The sequence below is a fragment of the Gadus morhua genome, chromosome 7 (genome assembly GCF_902167405.1).
Source record: "Gadus morhua chromosome 7, gadMor3.0, whole genome shotgun sequence".
NCBI lineage: Eukaryota > Metazoa > Chordata > Actinopteri > Gadiformes > Gadidae > Gadus > Gadus morhua.
The window spans coordinates 10,304,535-10,324,727 of NC_044054.1; the positions used below are offsets into that span (position 1 = coordinate 10,304,535).

General features: G+C 45.3%; 1 protein-coding gene across 4 annotated transcripts in view; it reads right to left on the reverse strand.

The window, feature by feature from the left end:
• Positions 1-2,352: 2,352 nt before the first annotated feature.
• The window catches only part of LOC115546689 (rho GTPase-activating protein 26), a 37,566-nt gene continuing 19,725 nt past the window's right edge, over positions 2,353-20,193 (reverse strand). For 2 of the 4 annotated variants that reach the window (XM_030360371.1, XM_030360372.1), the window contains exons 17-23: positions 14,837-14,996; positions 14,203-14,347; positions 12,000-12,204; positions 7,078-7,113; positions 6,177-6,296; positions 3,755-3,846; positions 2,353-3,562 (exon numbers count right to left, since the gene is read on the reverse strand). In XM_030360371.1, the coding sequence (XP_030216231.1) occupies positions 3,474-3,562; positions 3,755-3,846; positions 6,177-6,296; positions 7,078-7,113; positions 12,000-12,204; positions 14,203-14,347; positions 14,837-14,996 (847 nt within the window). In that variant the 3' untranslated portion in view covers positions 2,353-3,473. The remainder of the gene's footprint in view (positions 3,563-3,754; positions 3,847-6,176; positions 6,297-7,077; positions 7,114-11,999; positions 12,205-14,202; positions 14,348-14,836; positions 14,997-20,193) is intronic. The other 2 variants (XM_030360373.1, XM_030360374.1) reach the window with 2 other exon arrangements.

Genomic DNA, 20,193 nt, shown 5'->3' on the forward strand with positions numbered 1-20,193 from the left:
GCTTTTTATCGAAGTAGCAAAGCTACAAACCTACCTAACATACTCAAGTGGCTTCTCAAAGAGCCACACATGTGGTTTACTTTCTGACCCGTGATTTTACTCAGACCATTATGCCCTTTGACCCATTGTCCCAAATACATCTTTACAGAGAAAGAAAAAGGCTAATGTATGCTATTCCGAATTGCAGGTAATAGGTTGCCATAGAGACAAGTCTTTTGTGTGCTAGCTGAAGCTGTCAGTGAAGGCAGGTTGTGGGTGCATGGGAGCCAGTATTCTATGAGACAAAGTATCTTGTGGCCATTAAGCGGTCGTCCATCTGTGTTTATTTCCTCCCTAAGGGCGATCCTAGTTTCATCCAATTCCCTCTGTCAATAGATTTATTTCCCTGGCAGGATTCTTATCGTTAATAATTAAAGACAATGTTGTTTCTTTAAACATACAGTATTACAATATTTTGGATTTCAGGTGGCGGTGCTTCTGGTAACCAGCTTTAACCATCTCGATGTGTTCATACGCCTGCTTCTTTCTGAAATGGCCATAAGTGTACATAACGGTAAATATATATCCAGCGCCTATCTGATATTACAGAATATTTTTTCAAGGAAAAATCCTGTATATTCCTATGCTTCACGTTTTCCTTTTAAAAAAGACATATTTGAAATGTTTGACTAAAAGGCCTTGAGAGAGATGGAGTCCGAGAGCCATAGACAAAGGGTTTAAAATTCAGGAAGAACAGACTTAATTATCAATGCTTTTTATGATTTATTGTAAAAAAATATATATTGAAACGATATTCTCAGCATTTTGTATTACAGCAGCTTAGTCTCTTTTTGGTATCCATCATTTTACTCAATCTTTTTGTACATTGAGTCTCAACAAATGTCCCAGAGCCCTGACCCCTTTTCTCCTGTTTGTTGTTTTTTGTGTTTGATAAAGTAGTCGTGTTGCTTACGTTTGCAAAGTGTTAAACATGGGCACGTTGTAATGTAAATGTCATTTTTAACAACCCCACAGGAAGTCGTTATGAATAATCACTGTGTTTTAAAGTTAGGGGAGACGATAACGATGTCAGTATCGGTGGGGGGTCCCTCGAATGGACATTTTCTACATCAATGACCAAAGCAGAAAATATATAAATATATACATATACTTTAAGAGTTGACAACAGAGTATTCGAACAGATGTGTATGAAGTAGCACCAAGGAATATCAGACATAAAGACCTTCTATATTGAGTTTGATGATCTCGTGTTGAACCCCCCCCCCCCCCCCCCCCCCCCCCCACACACACACAAACACACACACACACACATACACACACAAACCCGCCTGAGAAGAGTCTGGATTGCTTTGGCAGGGAAATAAAGAAATCATGTGAAAGAAAATCGAGCAGATCTTGCAGACAAATTGCACTACCCTCTTACTGGTCATGAAAGTATATTTTGTATAAAGTACATTCAAATACTATCGTTAAGACTCAAGGGCAGATGATGTTTCACTGGTATGGCTTTTATGGAAGTCTGTTTTTTGTTCGTATTTCAGTTATTGTAAATGTAATCTTATGTATAAAAAAACAACAAATAAAAGGTATATATGAAATGTCTATTTGTTTAAAAAGAAAGAATAGTTGTATCACTTTCGTAATTGACCTCTTCTGGAGTCATTGTCAATATTTCACTTATTTGAATAAATGTTAAATAAAAACCAAAAAGTGTAAAAAACAACAGTGTATTGTTTTGCCGAAAGTGTCAACAGGTTCTGAGTTGGACATGGCCCAGTGTTTGGGAATGAGAAGTTTGACATTCACCTGTTGGTCGTTCAACACTCCCACTCCCTACTCAATGACACAAGCCATTCTATGTAAACACACAGGTGCTGCAATACCACAGGGTGACTGAACTACCGTAATACGGCGAACGTCGAGGCTGTGCTTTCAAAGTGCTTTGCAATTACTCACAGACACACAACAGACCCGTGTGCGCGGTCTTCAGGGACGATTTACCACCCTGGGCAATTACTGTGCGTGCTTTGGCCTTAAACACCAGCCAGTTGAACACTTTATTTTTTTACCGCTACTTAGTTAACATATGCAACTATATATTATAAAATTTGACCCATTCCTTCGTGTTTAGTGCAGCAGGATCTTTCACTGAGACTCAGACAACTGCTCTTAACTACAAACAAACAACTATAATTGTATATTCTATATCATTCTATAAACGACTAATAAGGTAACTGTATGAAAGAGGCTTTAGTACCAGAGGGAATATTCCACTTCAGCATGCATCTCTCTCGTAGCTACAACTACACTTCTAATAAATTCTGTGAACATGAATCATTAAGAAACAGGGGACCATATGGAGAAGTTGAATTTTATTTCATTGTTTTTCATTGTCATCTTAACATAGATTTAAGGTTGAGGAAACAACTGACATGCTAAGGTATTAAGTTAGTAGGCTCAAAAAAAATCCAAATATAAATTTCTTTAAAAAAAAGCACCCTACCAAAACTGTATTTACAATTTCAATAATAACCCCCTCCCAGAGAAAATGTAAGAAATAAAGAAAATATAAAATTTAAAATAGCATTGAGTCCAGGATTGTGCATTTGAAAAACTCATAAATAACATGTAGGAACAAAGTAGTCTAGTTTCACATTTAAAATGGTGTCTTCTCTCATATAAAATTACGACCAATAACCAATGCACGGAGAAGTTATTTCAGTAATGAGAGGAAATAATTTTTTTTTTTTTTTTCATGGGAGCCTCAAAGCAGGTCAGCTCCAACCAACAATAAATTACTTTGGGTTGAGCCAGGGTTCTCAGTTCCTCTAGCAGGGCAAGTGCTTAAAACACACACACACACACACACACACACACACACACACACACACACACACACACACACACACACACACACACACACACACACACACTAGAAACTATCAGCCAAAGTTAAAAAAAAAACACTCCTTCTCATGCCGAGTGAAAATTGTTGGAAAACAACAAAAGTTTGAAGAATCCAGATTTCTAAGCATTCTGTGTTCCTTATTGTTTTTGAATTGTTCAGTCATTTGGAGTTCGACCTAATCGCTCGCTTTAATACATCAAGGGAAATACTTCCGACTGAGAATGCAGAGATATGTTAAAAGGTGGCAGTGCATTTTATAAAAGGTGTGTGTGTGTGTGGGCTGGTCTCATCTCGTTTTCTTCCAGTGCAACTTCAAGTGGTCTGCTGTCCCCTCTTTGTGGTCTCCTCTAGCTTGCAAGGATTTGCTCTCCTCCCATTTATCCATCTGTCTGTCTGTCTGAACAGCTGTTGGATAGACCTGGTCCTCCAGGCGTTTCTAGTTCATGTATCTTTTGCAGTCAAATCACTCTTCTTTCAGTTGGGTATTGATACGTCCGGGAACAAGCCAAGACCCCAGTCCAGCGCCACCCCCAAACCCAAGATCCCAGTCCAGTGGGAACCTGGGTCATACAAACTCCAAATAGTTCTCTGGTATCAGACCCGCCCTGCCATCCAGGGTGCCCTCTAGCCAGCCAGGCTCCCGGGATGGACGCACTGTGGAGAGAGAGAGAGAGAGCATTGCGGTAAACTGGGATAACGCTGCAATCCATGAACTCTCTCAGCCTGCACTGTGATGACCAGACTCAAAAACACAGCCTGGGAGACACTTGTTCAGGGTCAGGTACCCGTTCCTGGGGCTGTGATAGGCCACTTCTGTAAAAACCCCGCCCTCTCCCCCTGACTCACCGTTCTCAAAGATGGTCCCCGCGATGAAGGACAGCTCTGAGTTGTGTTCAGCCTTACAGGCGTACAGCGCACGAGCCCTCCTGCCGGCCACACTAGAGAGAGAGAGAGAGAGAGAGAGAGAGAGAGAGAGAGAGAGAGAGAGAGAGAGAGAGAGAGAGAGAGAGAGAGAGAGAGAGAGAGAGAGAGAGAGAGAGAGAGAGAGAGAGAGAGAGAGAGAGAGGGAGGGAGGGAGGGAGGGAGGGAGGGAGGGAGGGAGAGAGAGAGAGAGAGAGAGAGAGAGAGAGAGAGAGAGAGAGAGAGAGAGAGAGAGAGAGAGAGAGAGAGAGAGAGAGAGAGAGAGAGAGAGAGAGAGAGAGAGAAAATGTTTTCCCTTGTGTTGCGCGTGCCGACTGTGCGCACAAAGTAGTGTGTGTACTATGTAGTAAACTACTACATAGTAACTAGTAATAACTAATGACAGCGATAAGACACACGGCAACACTACAGGAACATATCTTATTTGTTTTTGGTTTTATATTTACATTTACATTTACATTTAGGGCATTTAGCAGACGCTTTTATCCAAAGCGACTTACAAAAGCCGCTTTGTCATAAGAAGTGCATCAATATATCGCTGTCGGTACAGTAAGGATGTTCATAGAACCAAGTGCAAGTACCACAATCGCTAGGTCAATCAATTCCCCGTGTTACAGCCATGATAGCACTCTACTGCAGTTGCTACACAGTTAAGTACTACAATACAATACAATACAATACAGTGTACAATGGTGGCCAGAAGGGGCCACCGGGATGTATATATACATATTGTCATTCCAAATTAAAAAGGGGCTAAAAACCGTGGCCTGGCTTTTGTCAGAAACACTTTACAACGCTTTACAGCGTCACGCATCACACACACATCACGTCGTAGACAGTATCAGGGGCAGGAATAGAGTCAGAGTGGAGTCACTTCAGTCCCTGCACCATCCCACCGTAGTACAGCGGTCTCACTCATGTGTGCTGGACATGTAGTGATGAGCCAAAATCCTCCTCTGTGGACTCTGTGTGTGTGCGTGCGTGCGTGCGTGCGTGCGTGTGTGTGTGTGTGTGTGTGTGTGTGTGTGTGTGTGTGTGTGTGTGTGTGTGTGTGTGTGTGTGTGTGTGTGTGTGTGTTTGTGTTCTGTGCGGGGGTACAGGTGTGTGTATGTTTGTGTGTGTGCAAAGGTGCAGGTGTGAGTGTGTGTGTGTGTTTGTGCAGGGTGCATTTTTTGTGTGTGTGTGTGTGTGTGTGTGTGTGTGTGTGTGTGTGTGTGTGTGTGTGTGTGTGTGTGTGTGTGTGTGTGTGTGTGTGTGTGTGTGTCGGGGCTCCGAACCGGTTCAAGGAACGAAAACGAAAAACGAAAACGAACAGAATTTTACGAGAAACGGAAACGGAAACGAAAACCAAATGGTCTTCAACTGTTCCGGAACAGAAACGTTATTCTGAAATCCTCAAAACCGGTTAATAACGTTTTTTTTTCTTTCTCTATATAGCCTATAAAATGTCACAAAAGCATAGCCTATTTCATGAAAAAAAAATATATATATTTCCGGTTGACGCGTTCACTTCGCCGCCCGCTAAGCACAGTTGTCACAAATTCGCACCACAACCCTGGCGAGAGGCCGTATGCCATTTCAGGTGCAATCTTAAATAGGCCTTACTCGCACAGTGAAATTGATTTGGAAATTATGTTTGTAATGTAGGCCTGTGAAGATAATATGCCTGCCCAGGCCTTATGTCGTTTCAAAGTCGGGACTTTAAATGTTTGCACAATGAAATGTAGTATTAAATTGGAAGTTCTTGGAGAGACTTGGGTATTTGTCAGCAACATAGAAAATACAACATATTCGCTTATGGCGGGGTTAGAAATGAATGAGCGAGCCTCTATATCTGAAGATCTCCATGGAATATGGATACAACTTACAACCAGGTGAGGAGTTTCTAGCCCACTTATCCAGAAATGATTTTGATACAAAATTATATTGATCATAGAATATAGGCTACAGTCAGCAGCAGTCTGCCTGGTATGTGAGATGGAGATCGCGAATATTTTTGGATGCTGCCTGCGATTTATGATTTTCTTGCATTTAGACTACTGTGTAAATTAAGGGCAAATACCAATAACTAAGGTCTATTGTAAGGTATCGACCACAAGAATAGACTAGGCCCAATAACACCGCCGGAACGTTAAGAACGAACGTTATTTTACGTTCCGAAACCGGTTCAGGAACGATATGTTGGTGGCAGAACGCAAGAACGAAAACGTTAAATATACCGGTTCCGTTCGGTGCGGAACAAAGGACAAATAATTTCGTTTTCAAGCCCTGGTGTGTGTCCCCTTATGGGCTCATGTTCCCATGTGTGGCGGCCCGTGTGGCCGTGAGGCGGGCCCACGCCCCCTACCTGGCGGGGATGGAGTCGCTGGAGGCGGGCGAGGTGGGCTGGGGGCTGGAGGGGGCGGAGAACATCGGCCATGAGGGGGAGCGAGGGGAGGGCGGGCTGGGACACGCCGCGCTGACCGAGCTGTGCAAGCAAGACACGCATACACACAAGCGCACGCACGCACACACACACACAAGCGCACGCACGCACGCGCGCATACACACAAGCGCACGCACGCACACACACGCACACACACACACGCACGCACGCACGCACGCACGCACGCACGCACGCACGCACGCACGCACGCACGCACGCACGCACGCACGCACGCACGCACGCACGCACGCACGCACGCACGCACGCACGCACGCACGCACGCACGCACGCACGCACGCACGCACGCACGCACGCACGCACGCACGCACGCACGCACGCACGCACGCACGCACGCACGCACGCACGCACGCACGCACGCACGCACGCACGCACGCACGCACGCACGCACGCACGCACGCACGCACGCACGCACGCACGCACGCACGCACGCACGCACGCACGCACGCACGCACGCACGCACGCACGCACGCACGCACGCACGCACGCACGCACGCACGCACGCACGCACGCACGCACGCACGCACACACACACACACACACACACACACACACACACACACACACACACACACACACACACAACATATGCACAAAACAAGTATGCACGCAAGCATGTGCATGTGCACACATATATGCATGAACAAGCAAGCATGCACATACACCCACACACACACACACACACCCACGCGCAAACACAGGCACACACAAACAAACAAATGTTGAGTAAGATTGCCGTGGTTCATAAAGTCGCGTGGTTGATGAAGAGGCAGGCCATGAGCTTGTGTATGAAGGGTGATTGTACCTGCTAGTGATGCTGCCTGTGCTCTTTGGGTTCAACCTGCAACACAAGGACACGGACAGGGGATTAAAGGGCTGATGCTTTCTAGACCTTTCCCTTTGCTTTACACCGTTATGCGCCGTATGCATGTTTTACGACCGCTAAGCTAGAAAAATATAATTCAGCTAGTTTGCGATGTTTACAACTTCTCGGGTGTGAATTTGCCGACACACGAGCAAAGCGTTCGACCAATCGCAACAGAGTGGGCGTTCAACCAATCACAGCAGAGTGGGCTACTCTGGAGGGGGGCCTTAAAGTGACATGATACAAAACAGAACGTTTTTGAAAGACTCTGAAATTGGTTTTGCAGAAATGAGCAGTGCGAGATATAATAAGCGGTATTTCTAACATGCAGGCATGTAACCCTATTCATGTAGTACCTCCAAATGCAATTATTAACCCTAGAAAAGCATAATATGGGATCTTAAACTCATTATTCAGTGAGAGAAAAATTCACTTGGGCCTAGGTCATCCACCAACAAGGCAGGAGACCTCCTCTTCTCCCTCTTTGAACAGATGCTTTACCACACAGCCTAAGGATCATTCACTTCATTGTATTTGGTTCTGGTATTTTTTGTTGAATGCTTCCAATTAAGTTTTTGTTACTCTGAGAAGACGGTGACAATATAAGCAAAGAGACGGCGCGTTCAATTAATGTTCTATCATGCTCTGTGCTTAAAATGACCCATTTAACTGAGACTTGTTGATGTGTAGCAGGGGGAGGACAGAGTTGTATTCACAATAACAGCGGACATACTGTATGTGTGCATTCCATTTATGTGTACATATAGATAGCCCTGTTTTTTTGTATTAGTTATAAAAGCTAAACACACACAAACCTAACGACCTAACTAATCACCAGCAACGGTTTAAACCGTTTTCTATTTCGTCTTTCTTCTACCCGGCCTGTTTTGAATGCATAAAGTGAAGCGCTGCAACAACCACAGCGTTCTCAGCTTCGTTCGTCACCTGCAAGAACCCCCCCGGGGGGTTGTAAAAGATGAATGATATTAGCCTGACTAAGGGATTACACACACACACAAAACACAGGAAAGTTTTCATTTCTAGGAATGGCACCAGCACAAGACATGTGAGTCAAAATGATTTTTCGGAATAAACCCGCTGACGCAATAACAGTAATCCCTTGTCACGACAAGTTGTCCGCATTTTTCGTCTGTGCGTAGCGTGCAACATATGTGTTTCTGTAAGAAGGTGCAGTTGAACCACCTCAGGCAGACCAGAAATACCAAGCCAGACTCCACCTGGAGCGAGAGGGGTGAGTGAGACAGAGAGTGAGAGTGAATTAGAGACAGAGAGAGATAGAGTGAGAGTGAATGAGAGACACATACATAAGAGAGAGAGAGAGAGTGAATGAGAGGCACATACAAGAGACAGAGAGCCAGAGAGCCAGATCTGGTAGGCTATTGTAAAGAGGCTGTCCGGTTGAGATTTATTTTGGGGTCATTGCTCAGTTTCACTTCTGTCGGTTGCTAGGCCTCTCTCTTCCTCTGGGTCACCTCAGGCACGCGCTCTCTCTCTCTCTCTCTCTCTCTCTCTCTCTCTGCAGGGTTATGACCCCTGTGACCTCTGGTGGCCGCTCACTTAGGGGAGCATGATGGGAGGGAGGGGGCGTCAGCTGAAGGCAGCCAGCTTTGTGGCACGCGACACGCAATGAGGCTCGTCAGTCTAGATGTTTCTATATGTATATCAGGGATGCAAACACATGCATGACAAAAAAAGAGAGAGCTACCCGAAGTCGGAAAAAAATATGACGGCGTAATATCCTATTAACATGAGAAGCCTGGTGTTTTATTGGTCCTTAATGTGAAAAGTAAACAAGGTTTTAGGTAAATAAGGTGCAAAGTCAAACCGGGAAAAGGGATTCCGGAAATGATTTTGTTGGAGGACCAATCAGCCCTTGCCGTTCCCGTCCGTCGACGGATAGTTAAAAAATATTGGATGTGCACGTAGACTTGCGTCATGTCAAATCATATCTTGATTTGTCGCGCCACACCTTCACCCTGCACAGGCGAGCGCGTTCACAAGGATTTGTAGCGCGACAAATTCGCTCGAGTTTCAATATTTCACTTACTGTACGTTACTTACGTTACTGTGAGTTACCCCCAAACAGGAAGGGGCGACACGATTCCATACAAAGTCAACGTAGAGACGCAAATCGGGCGAATCTTTCGCTAGAGAAAACCCGCAACATGATTTGATTTGCAGCGGAACACTTTTACCCGGCACGGGCGTGCGCGTTCACGTGGATTTCCAGCGCAACACGTGGATTTCCTTTCGCTCGATTTGAAATATTTCAACTTTGCTGCGACATTCGCGTGATGAAAGTCAATGAGCATGTAACAGCGTGGCCACTGAGTGACATGTGTAACGTAACAGCCAATCAGCGTTAAACCGGCCAACCATTCCCTGCAGTGCAGTCCGGGGTGAAACGTAGCATGAAGGAGAAAGTGACTGTTGCCGTTTTCGACTCCCGGAGCTTTTCGACTCCCGCAAGAAATGCGGCTTTCTTTTGTGATTGTTGCGGCCAAAAATCCTTGATTATACCGCACGTTTTCTTAAAAAATGCGATGAAATATGCGGCATATTCATGCAATTTTATGCGATAAAATAGCGGGAACTTGCACAAATTGCGGGAACTTGCGGAAAAATGCGGGAACTTGCAGAAAATGCAGCTTTTCAATGACGTTCAAATCGCGTAATTACGTCACTTCATAACGTCACTTCATAACGTTCCTTTGGCAACAGGGGGAAATGGCTGCTCTTGTGTGAAGTAAACGCAAAATTTTTCTGCTAAGATATCTGTGACTTTTTGCAACGAAAATGCGGGGATTATTAAATCATGCAAGCCCCACATATTTTGAGCGGAAATTGGCAATTTATGCGTTGAAAGTGCGGCATATTTGAAAAAATGCTGCCCCCGCATGAATATGCAGACTTCGGCTGATTATGTGTTGAATTATGCTATCGCATAATCGCGTTTCTCTGGAGGGACTGGTATATAATAAAATACAATTGTATATATAATATCATAGCCAAAAGTTCTGTGCACCTCCGGATGGCCTTAGCGCGGGGAGCTCTCGTAGGGATTGGGCTTCGCGGGGTTTGTTTACTAGAGTTGGCTCGGTCGCGAACTGAATGAATCAGTTCGAATGAATGAATCTTTAAAGGCAAGCCCATGCCGGACTGAAAATCGGTGTCGGTGACATGAGTCTATATGGTGTGGTCGCTCAAATCGGCCACGTCGGCGTTCATTTCAGCCGATTCAACATGTGTAATCGGCCATTCGAGTCGGTCATTCTTTTACCATTCCGATTGGTGGAGGGCTAGCAGCTTGACTAGCGAATCAGTGAAGCCCGAAAGTGAGAATGGTAGAGAGCTGACAAGGCCAGTATCTCCGTATTGACATCATCCATCGTTTTAGATTTTTCCGTTCAGCGAGTAATCACAACTACAGTACCTACAACCTCACTCTCTGCTGACAACAGTGACTGGTGATGACAGCGTGCTCTGTGTTTTGGTCTAGAGAGGACCTGCTACTTCTGGTTTTCGTGTTTTTTGGCCCACAAAACAGATTAGCGGCGTCTGTCGTTTTGGAGACATTACATCTCGCGCAAGCACGGAACGTACGGCGTCGGCTGTAATCCCGTAGGTGTGTACCGCCCATGTCGGTGTTCGAGTCGGCCAGATTAAATAGCCCGACTTAATTTACCGACGCGAATCGGGCAGTTGGTTCGGTGCGTGGTTGCCTTAAGACGAACTAACCAAACTGGTTCCTCTCTCTCGTTAATCTCGTTTGTTCTCAGACTCGACTCCTCCCAGACCCACTAACTCGCTGACAGTTTGTTCACTCGCTGTGTGAGTGGTGAGGAGGGACCTCCTGAGAGACTTCACGACTCACAAGGGCCAGCCAATCGTATGCTGTTCTAGGACTGAGTCTAGGACGCTCTCGTTGAATTTTAGCCAATGAGAGACAGAAATCAACCGGTTTCTTTGGGAAAAAACAAATGGGCTTAGTGAGCGAGCTATCTATTATTCCCATTGGCCATCTGTTGCATGGACGCATTTAAAGGATACATTTTACTCGAAATTCGTCCCAGCCTTTATACCACATTTTTCACAACCTACCAGCTCTTGTTGTGAAGACTAGTCACCGCACCATTCGTTACAATGGGAATCGGGACGGTCTATACTTTCATAAAGTGTACATATTTGTCATTTGAAATTCGTCCCAGCCTTTATACCACAGATACTCTAGGGTCTATAGCATATAACGGCGTTGTCTGATTACAGTTTAATTCATTTTTCACAATTTACCAGCTCTCGTTTTGAAAACTAGTCACCGCGCCATGCGTTTCAATGGGAATCCCAACGGTCTATGAGTGTGCATATTTGTAATTAGAAATTCGAAGGGTCTCCGTGGTTACTGAGTTGGATTTTGGATTACGTCGACGTAATATACTGAGCGCTTGACACCTGTATGTGCGCATCGATCAACCCTCCCCCCAAAAACATCTTCAGATCTGTGTTCCGTAAATTTCATATTCAACCCACACTGAGTGAGTCAATAAATCTCCCTCAAGATCACTTGGCCTAGTTTTTGGCTTATTAAGTACATTTGGTATGAATGATAATGTGTCATTCTATTTGATACTATTTAACTATATAATAATATATAAAAATATAATAGTGATATCACTTGGCATATGTGATTATTTTGAAATCCTACGCTCTCTGTCCTCCATGAACTGATCACCCCTCCATCCTTACCGCTGATTGGTCCTATCATTTAAACAGTTTTGGAGAGAGCTCTGGACGGCTCTGGGCCAGGCGTCTCAGCAGAGTGTGCACGGGGAGCTCTGACTCACAGGGAGTTGGGCCTGCTGTGGCGCGCTGGGTCCGCCTCTCCGTCGTTGCTGGTCAGGCTGTGTCTGGAGGTCAGGCCCTGGCTGCTGCCGCCGCTGCTGCCCCCGCTGCTGCTGTTACAGGCGGAGGACAAGGGCGCCCGCTGCTGCTGGAGGTCCGAGCCCACGCTGTTCCCCACACTGTTCCCCACGCTGTTCCGATGCTCGCCTGCAGCCAGAGGTAGGTTGGACGTGTGCTATAGTCAGTGATGGGGACCAGGGGGTTTAACGTTCCTGTACTCAGTGATGGGGACCAGGGGGCTTAACGTTCCTGTACTCAGTGATGGGGACCAGGGGGCTTAACGTTCCTGTACTCAGTGATGGGGACCAGGGGGTTTAACGTTCCTGTACTCAGTGATGGGGACCAGGGGGTTTAACGTTCCTGTACTCAGTGATGGGGACCAGGGGGCTTAACGTTCCTGTACTCAGTGATGGGGACCAGGGGGTTTAACGTTCCTGTACTGAGTGATGGGGACCTGGGGGTTTAACGTTCCTGTACTGAGTGATGGGGACCAGGGGGTTTAACGTTCCTGTACTCAGTGATGGGGACCTGGGGGTTTAACGTTCCTGTACTCAGTGATGGGGACCTGGGGGTTTAACGTTCCTGTACTCAGTGATGGGGACCTGGGGGTTTAACGTTCCTGTACTGAGTGATGGGGACCTGGGGGTTTAACGTTCCTGTACTCAGTGATGGGGACCAGGGGGTTTAACGTTCCCGTACTCAGTGATGGGGACCTGGGGGTTTAACGTTCCTGTACTGAGTGATGGGGACCAGGGGGTTTAACGTTCCTGTACTCAGTGATGGGGACCTGGGGGTTTAACGTTCCTGTACTCAGTGATGGGGACCTGGGGGTTTAACGTTCCTGTACTCAGTGATGGGGACCTGGGGGTTTAACGTTCCTGTACTGAGTGATGGGGACCTGGGGGTTTAACGTTCCTGTACTCAGTGATGGGGACCAGGGGGTTTAACGTTCCTGTACTGAGTGATGGGGACCTGGGGGTTTAACGTTCCTGTACTCAGTGATGGGGACCAGGGGGTTTAACGTTCCTGTACTCAGTGATGGGGACCAGGGGGTTTAACGTTCCTGTACTCAGTGATGGGGACCAGGGGGTTTAACGTTCCCGTACTCAGTGATGGGGACCTGGGGGTTTAACGTTCCTGTACTGAGTGATGGGGACCAGGGGGTTTAACGTTCCTGTACTCAGTGATGGGGACCTGGGGGTTTAACGTTCCTGTACTCAGTGATGGGGACCTGGGGGTTTAACGTTCCTGTACTCAGTGATGGGGACCTGGGGGGGAGCCGGCCGCTGATGCTAGCCTCTGTTTTTCTTTGAGTCTACACAGTAGGGAATGGTGTGTAAAGATAGATGTTTTTATGTGTTTTAAACTTATAAAAAAAAAAATATATATATATGTTCCATAACAGATCTATAAAATTTAAGAGATCACTTTGGGCTCTTGTAAGGTCGGATGGCATTTGCTATTATTTAGGATTTTTTTCCTTTCTAATAGATTAATTGATTAATCGGCCCAAGTCTCCGGTAACGAATTTTGGTGTAGCTTATTGAACATACAAATAGTAAAGCGCCACAGTGCTTTCCGTGTTACAATTAAAATTACGCTTTTATCCAAAGCGACTTACATCGGTTAATACACACGTGGACACACCGACGGCAGAGTCAACCATGCAGGCGACAGCCAGCTCGTCAGGAGCACTTAGGGTAAGTGTCTTGCTCAGGGACACATCAACACTAGGAGGAGTGAGGGATCGGACTAGCAACCTTTCGGTTACAAGACAACTGCTCTAACACCTGAGCTAAGCCGACCCACCGTATTTCATATATAACAAGCTTACAGCTTATTAAGACATGTTTCTCGAAATTTGCCTGCGGTCGTAACCATGGGAATAACATGCATAATTTCTGGAACATTCAAATGTAGCATGGAACCCATAAAAATGAAAATTCCATAGCATGAAATTCCATTTACACTTTCAAAACACTTAAATTGTGAAATCAAATCTGTGTGTCTGCGTTGTTTGAGAGTTTTTGAGTCAGCAAGTGCGAATATGTGTGTGTTTGTGTTTTTGTGTTTGAGCGTTTACCTACATGAATGTGTGTGTGTGTGTTTTGAGTGTTTAACTATGCATGCGGGGATGCGTCTCACCTTTCACCGAGTGTGTGGGTGTGTGGAAGAGCGTGAGGGGCCGCTCGCTGCAGGACGGGGCCTTGTTCTCCGCGCTCCTCCGGCGGGACAGTTGGAGCTGGGGGTTGATCAACCCACACACACCAGCCGGGACCTCTCGGAATATCTACACACAAACAAACACCAGAGAGGCTCACGTAAAGCAGAAGGTGTGTGTGCATGCATTTGTGTTTGTGTGTGTTATGTGAGGGGGTGCAGGTGTTTGTAGGTTTGTGTGTGTGCAAAGGTACAGGTGTGTGTGTGTGGGCAGGTGTGTGTGTAGGTGAATGTGTGTGTGTGTGTGTGCGTGTGTGTGTAGATGTGTGTGCGTGTGTGTGTAGATATGTGTGCAGGTGTGTGCGCGTGTGTGCAGGCGTGTGCGCAGGTGTGCGTGTGTGCAGGTGTGCGTGTGTGCAGGTGTGCGTGTGTGCAGGTGTGCGCGTGTGCAGGTGTGCGCGTGTGCAGGTGTGTGCGCGTGTACAGGTGTGTGCGCGTGTGCAGGTGTGTGCGCGTGTGCAGGTGTGTGCGCGTGTAGGTGTGTGTGGTTGTAGGTTTTTTTGTTTGTTTGTTTGTTTGTTTGTTTGTGTTTGTGTTTGTCTGTGTGTGTGTGGCCTACCTTCTCATGGTTCTCTATCAGGATCTCCACCACAATGTTTTGGAACTTGATGTCCATGATGGCCGCCACCGTCTCTTCCTGTGGGCGGAGCAACGTGGGGCCGAAGACCACGCCCAGATTGGCCACGGTCATCAGATTCTGCTGATGGTTATTGGCCACGCTAGGAAGGAGAGACACAATACGTAAAGACCACATGTCTGTCACCCGTAGATTGCTGTACACAGTATATATATATAAACATACATATATATATGTATAATTTTCAGTCAGGTATTTATATTTGGCCTCTTCATTGTCCACTATGAATTAGGGCTTTGACTCCGAACTTCGTGATTCGAATATAGTTCGAATATCAAAAAATAAATCAATTTCAGTGTTTGGAATAAAGTGGTGGGTATTCCTCCCCGTGCAGTGTGTGTCTGGCGGCAGGTCTGAGCCCGACCCCCACCTCTGCTCTAGCGGAGGACAGGTTGTTGTTGTAAACCCATCCCTCTCCCTGTCCCACGCGTCATCAGATACTTACTGAGCATGTTCACTGAACCAGTGGTGAGCAGGAGTAGCTTTAGACTGAGCCTCTCCCCCCCCCCCCCCCCTCCCTCCCCCTGGGTCCATGAGCGGAGTAAATACATAAGTGGTCAAAATAGCCCCGCAGCGCAGCGTCATGCATCTGCTTTTAACAAGTAGGCCACGGCCTTTCATACAAGTGCTCCGCTAAAGCAATCTCCAGAAATAACATCCATGGCTCTGTGAGTGTTATAAAGGGGTTGGAGGAGGGGATATATTGGGCTCGGAACGCAGACGAAACTAGATGGGAGCAGCGTTGATGATATCATAGAGGGCAGGAATTCAGGACGAGCCTCCCTTCAGCTCGGTCCACAAGCAGACGTTAGCCCCGTCTGGCTATTTCGGTCGTTGGCCATCTTTGTCCGGGGACTGAGTACCAATTACGTTTGCATGCATTCAGGGTTTTAACATTCAACATAGTACTTGTGTTAGAAACAGTACACTAACCAATAATGGAGGACCAATAGTACATTATTTCGATAGAAAAATGCAACAAACAAAGAAAAAATAGCACACATACAGTCGCAGTAACACACTGCCGTATGGCAAGGTCACTTCTCTGGCTTCTCTGCTGGACTGGAGGTAGCTAGTGGTTACCTCCTCCAAGTCGGATTTATTACCCATCTGTATTTAGTAATAATAGCCCCAGCATTGGATAAATACATACAGATATACATATATTAGGGCTGGTTAATGCGTTAATATGCGTTAACGCAAATCTTGTTTTGCCACGCACGAATAATACACATTGACGCACCCTATTTTTTTTATTTTACTTTGATTTCGAAAGGTTTTGCCCACAGAATTTCTACATTCCTAATCAGAAATCATTCGTTCCACTTACTTTACATTAAATTACACTTAAATTACAATTGTACTAATTACCTGCCTGTTTACAATTCCCAAATCTGTTTTGTTCCATAAGTTGAGTGACACTGAGTCAGTCAATAAAACTCCCTCAAGATCTCTTGGCCTAGTTTTTACTTATTAGGTACATGTGGTGTGAATGATAATGTATCATTCCATTTGATAACTTCATTAACTTCAATTGGAGTGGATTTAGAATACTTTATACTTTATAAAGGCGATTAATCGCGAGTTAACTCACCCTACTATGCGATTAAAACTATTAATCGTTGCCCAGCCCATATATATATATATATATTTGTGTGTGTGGGTATATATATATGTGTATTGTGGCAACCCCGCGCCAACTGGGGGGGTCGAACCGCGCCAGCACCTGGAACAGCGCCCTCTCCGCGGACAGGTAGTCCGAGGGAGGTACGTGCCGTTCAGCGCGGCGGCGCGGGAGCACGCATCAAGCGCACCCGGACAATCAGGGGCATTGGGATCACCTGGGGGAGGGAGACGGCAGAGGCCTCTTATAGGACCGGACACGCGCACCAGACGGGGCAGACAGCCGAGTTGGAGAGACGTGGTAGGGGGAGAACGCACCAACCCGTACCAACGCCAATGCGCTTCGGGGAGAAGACGAGAGCGATAGAGACGATCCCGTGGCCCCTGAATTCCAGGGGCCACTTACACAGAGAGCGTCTGCAGAGTATAAAATACCAGGCTCACCGCTTAGTCTTTGTGTTGACATCTAGAAAGAAGCAGAGCGCTGCACTGTTCCACTGTGGCAGTGCGGCTGCAGAATGTCTCCACCCTGACTTACAGTGATTGATTTTTAATTGAGCTTATTGTCTTCCCAACTCATGACCCGAGACACAAAGAGAGGCGCTATGCAACACCAAAGCAGCGAGCGACACGCTGGGTGTCATATTGACTGAGTCTCGGTATGTGTGTGCGTGTCTGTATGCGTCCAATTCAAACAGGTCCGACCGGCTGAGCCCACCATTAGTCTCCACCCATAACGGCTAATTCAAGGAGTATCATGTGTCTAAGTGGTCATTACCACTCAATAGAAACTGTGTCTCCGTTGTTAAACTCCACACGTCAACTACACACAGCCTACTTATTGTTTAGATTGTCAAAGGGACACGGTTGGATATGCACAAATATGCATGTGTAAATATGCATCACATAAGGGTTGAACCAACATCAGTGCACAAGTCTAAGCAAGAAAACCAACTTACTTCCAATCCATAAAAGCATAAAGAATAATCTAAGAAGAGAATAGTGACAGACCAGATTCATAGAAACCTTGAATCCCCCCCCACACACACACACACAAACACACGCCGCACACGCATGCGCACCCACGCAACATCGACAGCTGTTGATGTCACTCTGATGGAAGACAACGTTGAAAGGGATTTGACCTCGTTTACGTTTTAATGTGTGTTTGCTCGTGTGTGTGCATCTAAAACGGCCATACAGGGCACAGAGTATAGAGAGATTACACAGAGCACTAATACCTCTGGAGGATTGAGGACAAGCAGAATGAGGCGACAGAGTATTCCAGTAGTGTATAGAGAAAGCAAATCTTGTCTTCCTAGAATCCCAATAGAGAGGAGAACGCAGTATGTCGATTATGAAGAGGGAGCTAGCTAAGGCCTAAAAAAAAAAAATTGGTTCGTGTTGGTTTTCAGTTGAGGTCATGGCTAGGTAGGGAATTTTTTTTATTTTTTCCAGCAGCAGCGAATGATAGGTATGACTTTTTTCTTTATTTTTTTCTTTTTCTTTTTTTCTTTTCTTTCTTTTTTTTCTTTTTTATAGCAGCTCATAAAATAATTTGGGTTGCACATAAATTGACAGGGTCGGTCGGAAATCGAAACCGAACAAAATGTTATTTTAGGCCTAAGGGGAATTTTGAGGGTAGGCTTAGAAGTAATAGCTCAGTAGCTGCAGAAGCTGCAGAACCTTGCTCGTGCCCTGAGTTCATTAGGGCCATCTCCTTAGCTCCGTCTCCATAGCTGGGGAAAACAGGATTTGTAACTGAGGCAAGTCTGGGTTACTATCGCTACATACAGATACGTTGAGCCTACATATCCAGTTTAGAACAATGTTCAGTTGCATATCTCTCGTTGAGCGCTTGGGTAATTTGGTTAACAGCTTCAACACACTTTGCTTGATAGCAATTTCTGACAAGCAAGAGCAATTGCATCCCTGTGTATCTTACTTCTGCAACAAAAATAAATAACATTCTAGTTCTATTCTGAAATGCAACCACATGACCCAAAAGTATATCATCATCTTCGCTTCTAATAGTAAGTCAGTATATATAGTAAGTTTAAGGAAGTAAGCTTGCGAAGAAGTTATAATGTAGCTTAAGTAATAGTACCTTGCTAGCTAAGAATAAGACCCTGTCAACTGTACGCATCTAGCTTTGGAAACGCTGTAGTAAATGTTCCAGGCCTATATGTGGCGCTGTTTCTGCTACAGAAAAAATAATAAGTACAATCAATCAATGTACAGTAAGTAATAGTGTTTACCAAGGAGCTGTATTTAAAGCTAGAAAAAAAAAAAAAAAAAATCAAACAAAAACAAATTAGACGGAAGTCTTACGTTGCCCACCTGGTGGGGGGGCGATGAAGTTTTTCTCATTTTCACCCTGGGACCTGGTTTCAAAAGAATACGTTTGCAGGCACCAAAACCTCGGTGTCCTTCTGACCGGTCGGCCCAAATGTGCAAGAATTCTGCGTTTTTACACAAAAATTGTGGCCAAGTGGACAGGGCCTGAGTTTGAATGTAAATCCAGCTAAATAGTTACATGGTGGCACTACAACTCACTCAGTGACAGCGATCACAACCCAATCAAGTTATTAATCATATATTAGTAATATTTCAATGCTGTTTGTTTTTTAACTAATGCCATTGATGCTCTGCCGTAACCGAGCCAAATTCAGACCAATAAGTGGAACCCAAGGCCAATGACTGTTGAGGCATTATTAAAACCAATTCAACAATTTTTGATTCAATGGCAGAAAAGGTTAAACATATTGACGTATCAAGGCAGCCCGAATTTGAACAACGCACGGTGACGCTGGAAAGGAGCATGGTGGCCCAGCGTCCCTTTGGTCTGCGAGAACGTCTGGAGGTCATACCTGGTGCAAAACTCCCTAGCTCAGTTGCAAAGGATTTGTAACAGAGGTACTATATTATGGAGGTAGTAACTTTAGTACACCTCATTACTCATGATTACTTATTACCACAGTCTTAGTTTCTCTCATTATTACTTATTTATTATATTTTATTATTACTTATTATCGTGATCTATGCTGCTACTAATGTTCACTTATTTTTTTACGCATTTTTGTACTTTTTTAATTACTGTATCATGTATTGGTGTTGCTACGTGACTGTTGAGGAACCAAGCCTAAGAATTTGACTCTTGTGTACATAAGATGTCATAAAAGTAATTCTGTAATTCAGATTCGGATTGGGTTCTGAATGATGTAAAAGCTGCCTGTGTGGGTGTGCGATGCCGCCCCGACCGCTTTGGTCGTTGAGTTATTGGGTAGTTACACTTTCAACACATATTGCAGGATGACTACAGCGGATACGAATTGCAAATGGCAATCAGTGTGTGTCTTACTTCTGTAACTGAAAAGAGGATATAATTGCCAAAGAAAACTATCATGTAGATAAAGGAAGAGATCCTTAGGGATTGGACAACAGTGATAATTAATAATTAATAATAATTATGGTCCTGAGGGGGGAGTGTTATGATCTCATTTAGTGAAATGCCAAGCTCAGCCAGCGCAGAGAAAAATAAACATAACGTCATCAGAGAAATGTGTCAGCTGTAATGGATGTTGATTTTTTATATTATTTCTGTTGCGTAATGCTGCCATGATCCCCAGTGCGGTACACTCAGCACTGGGATGTGC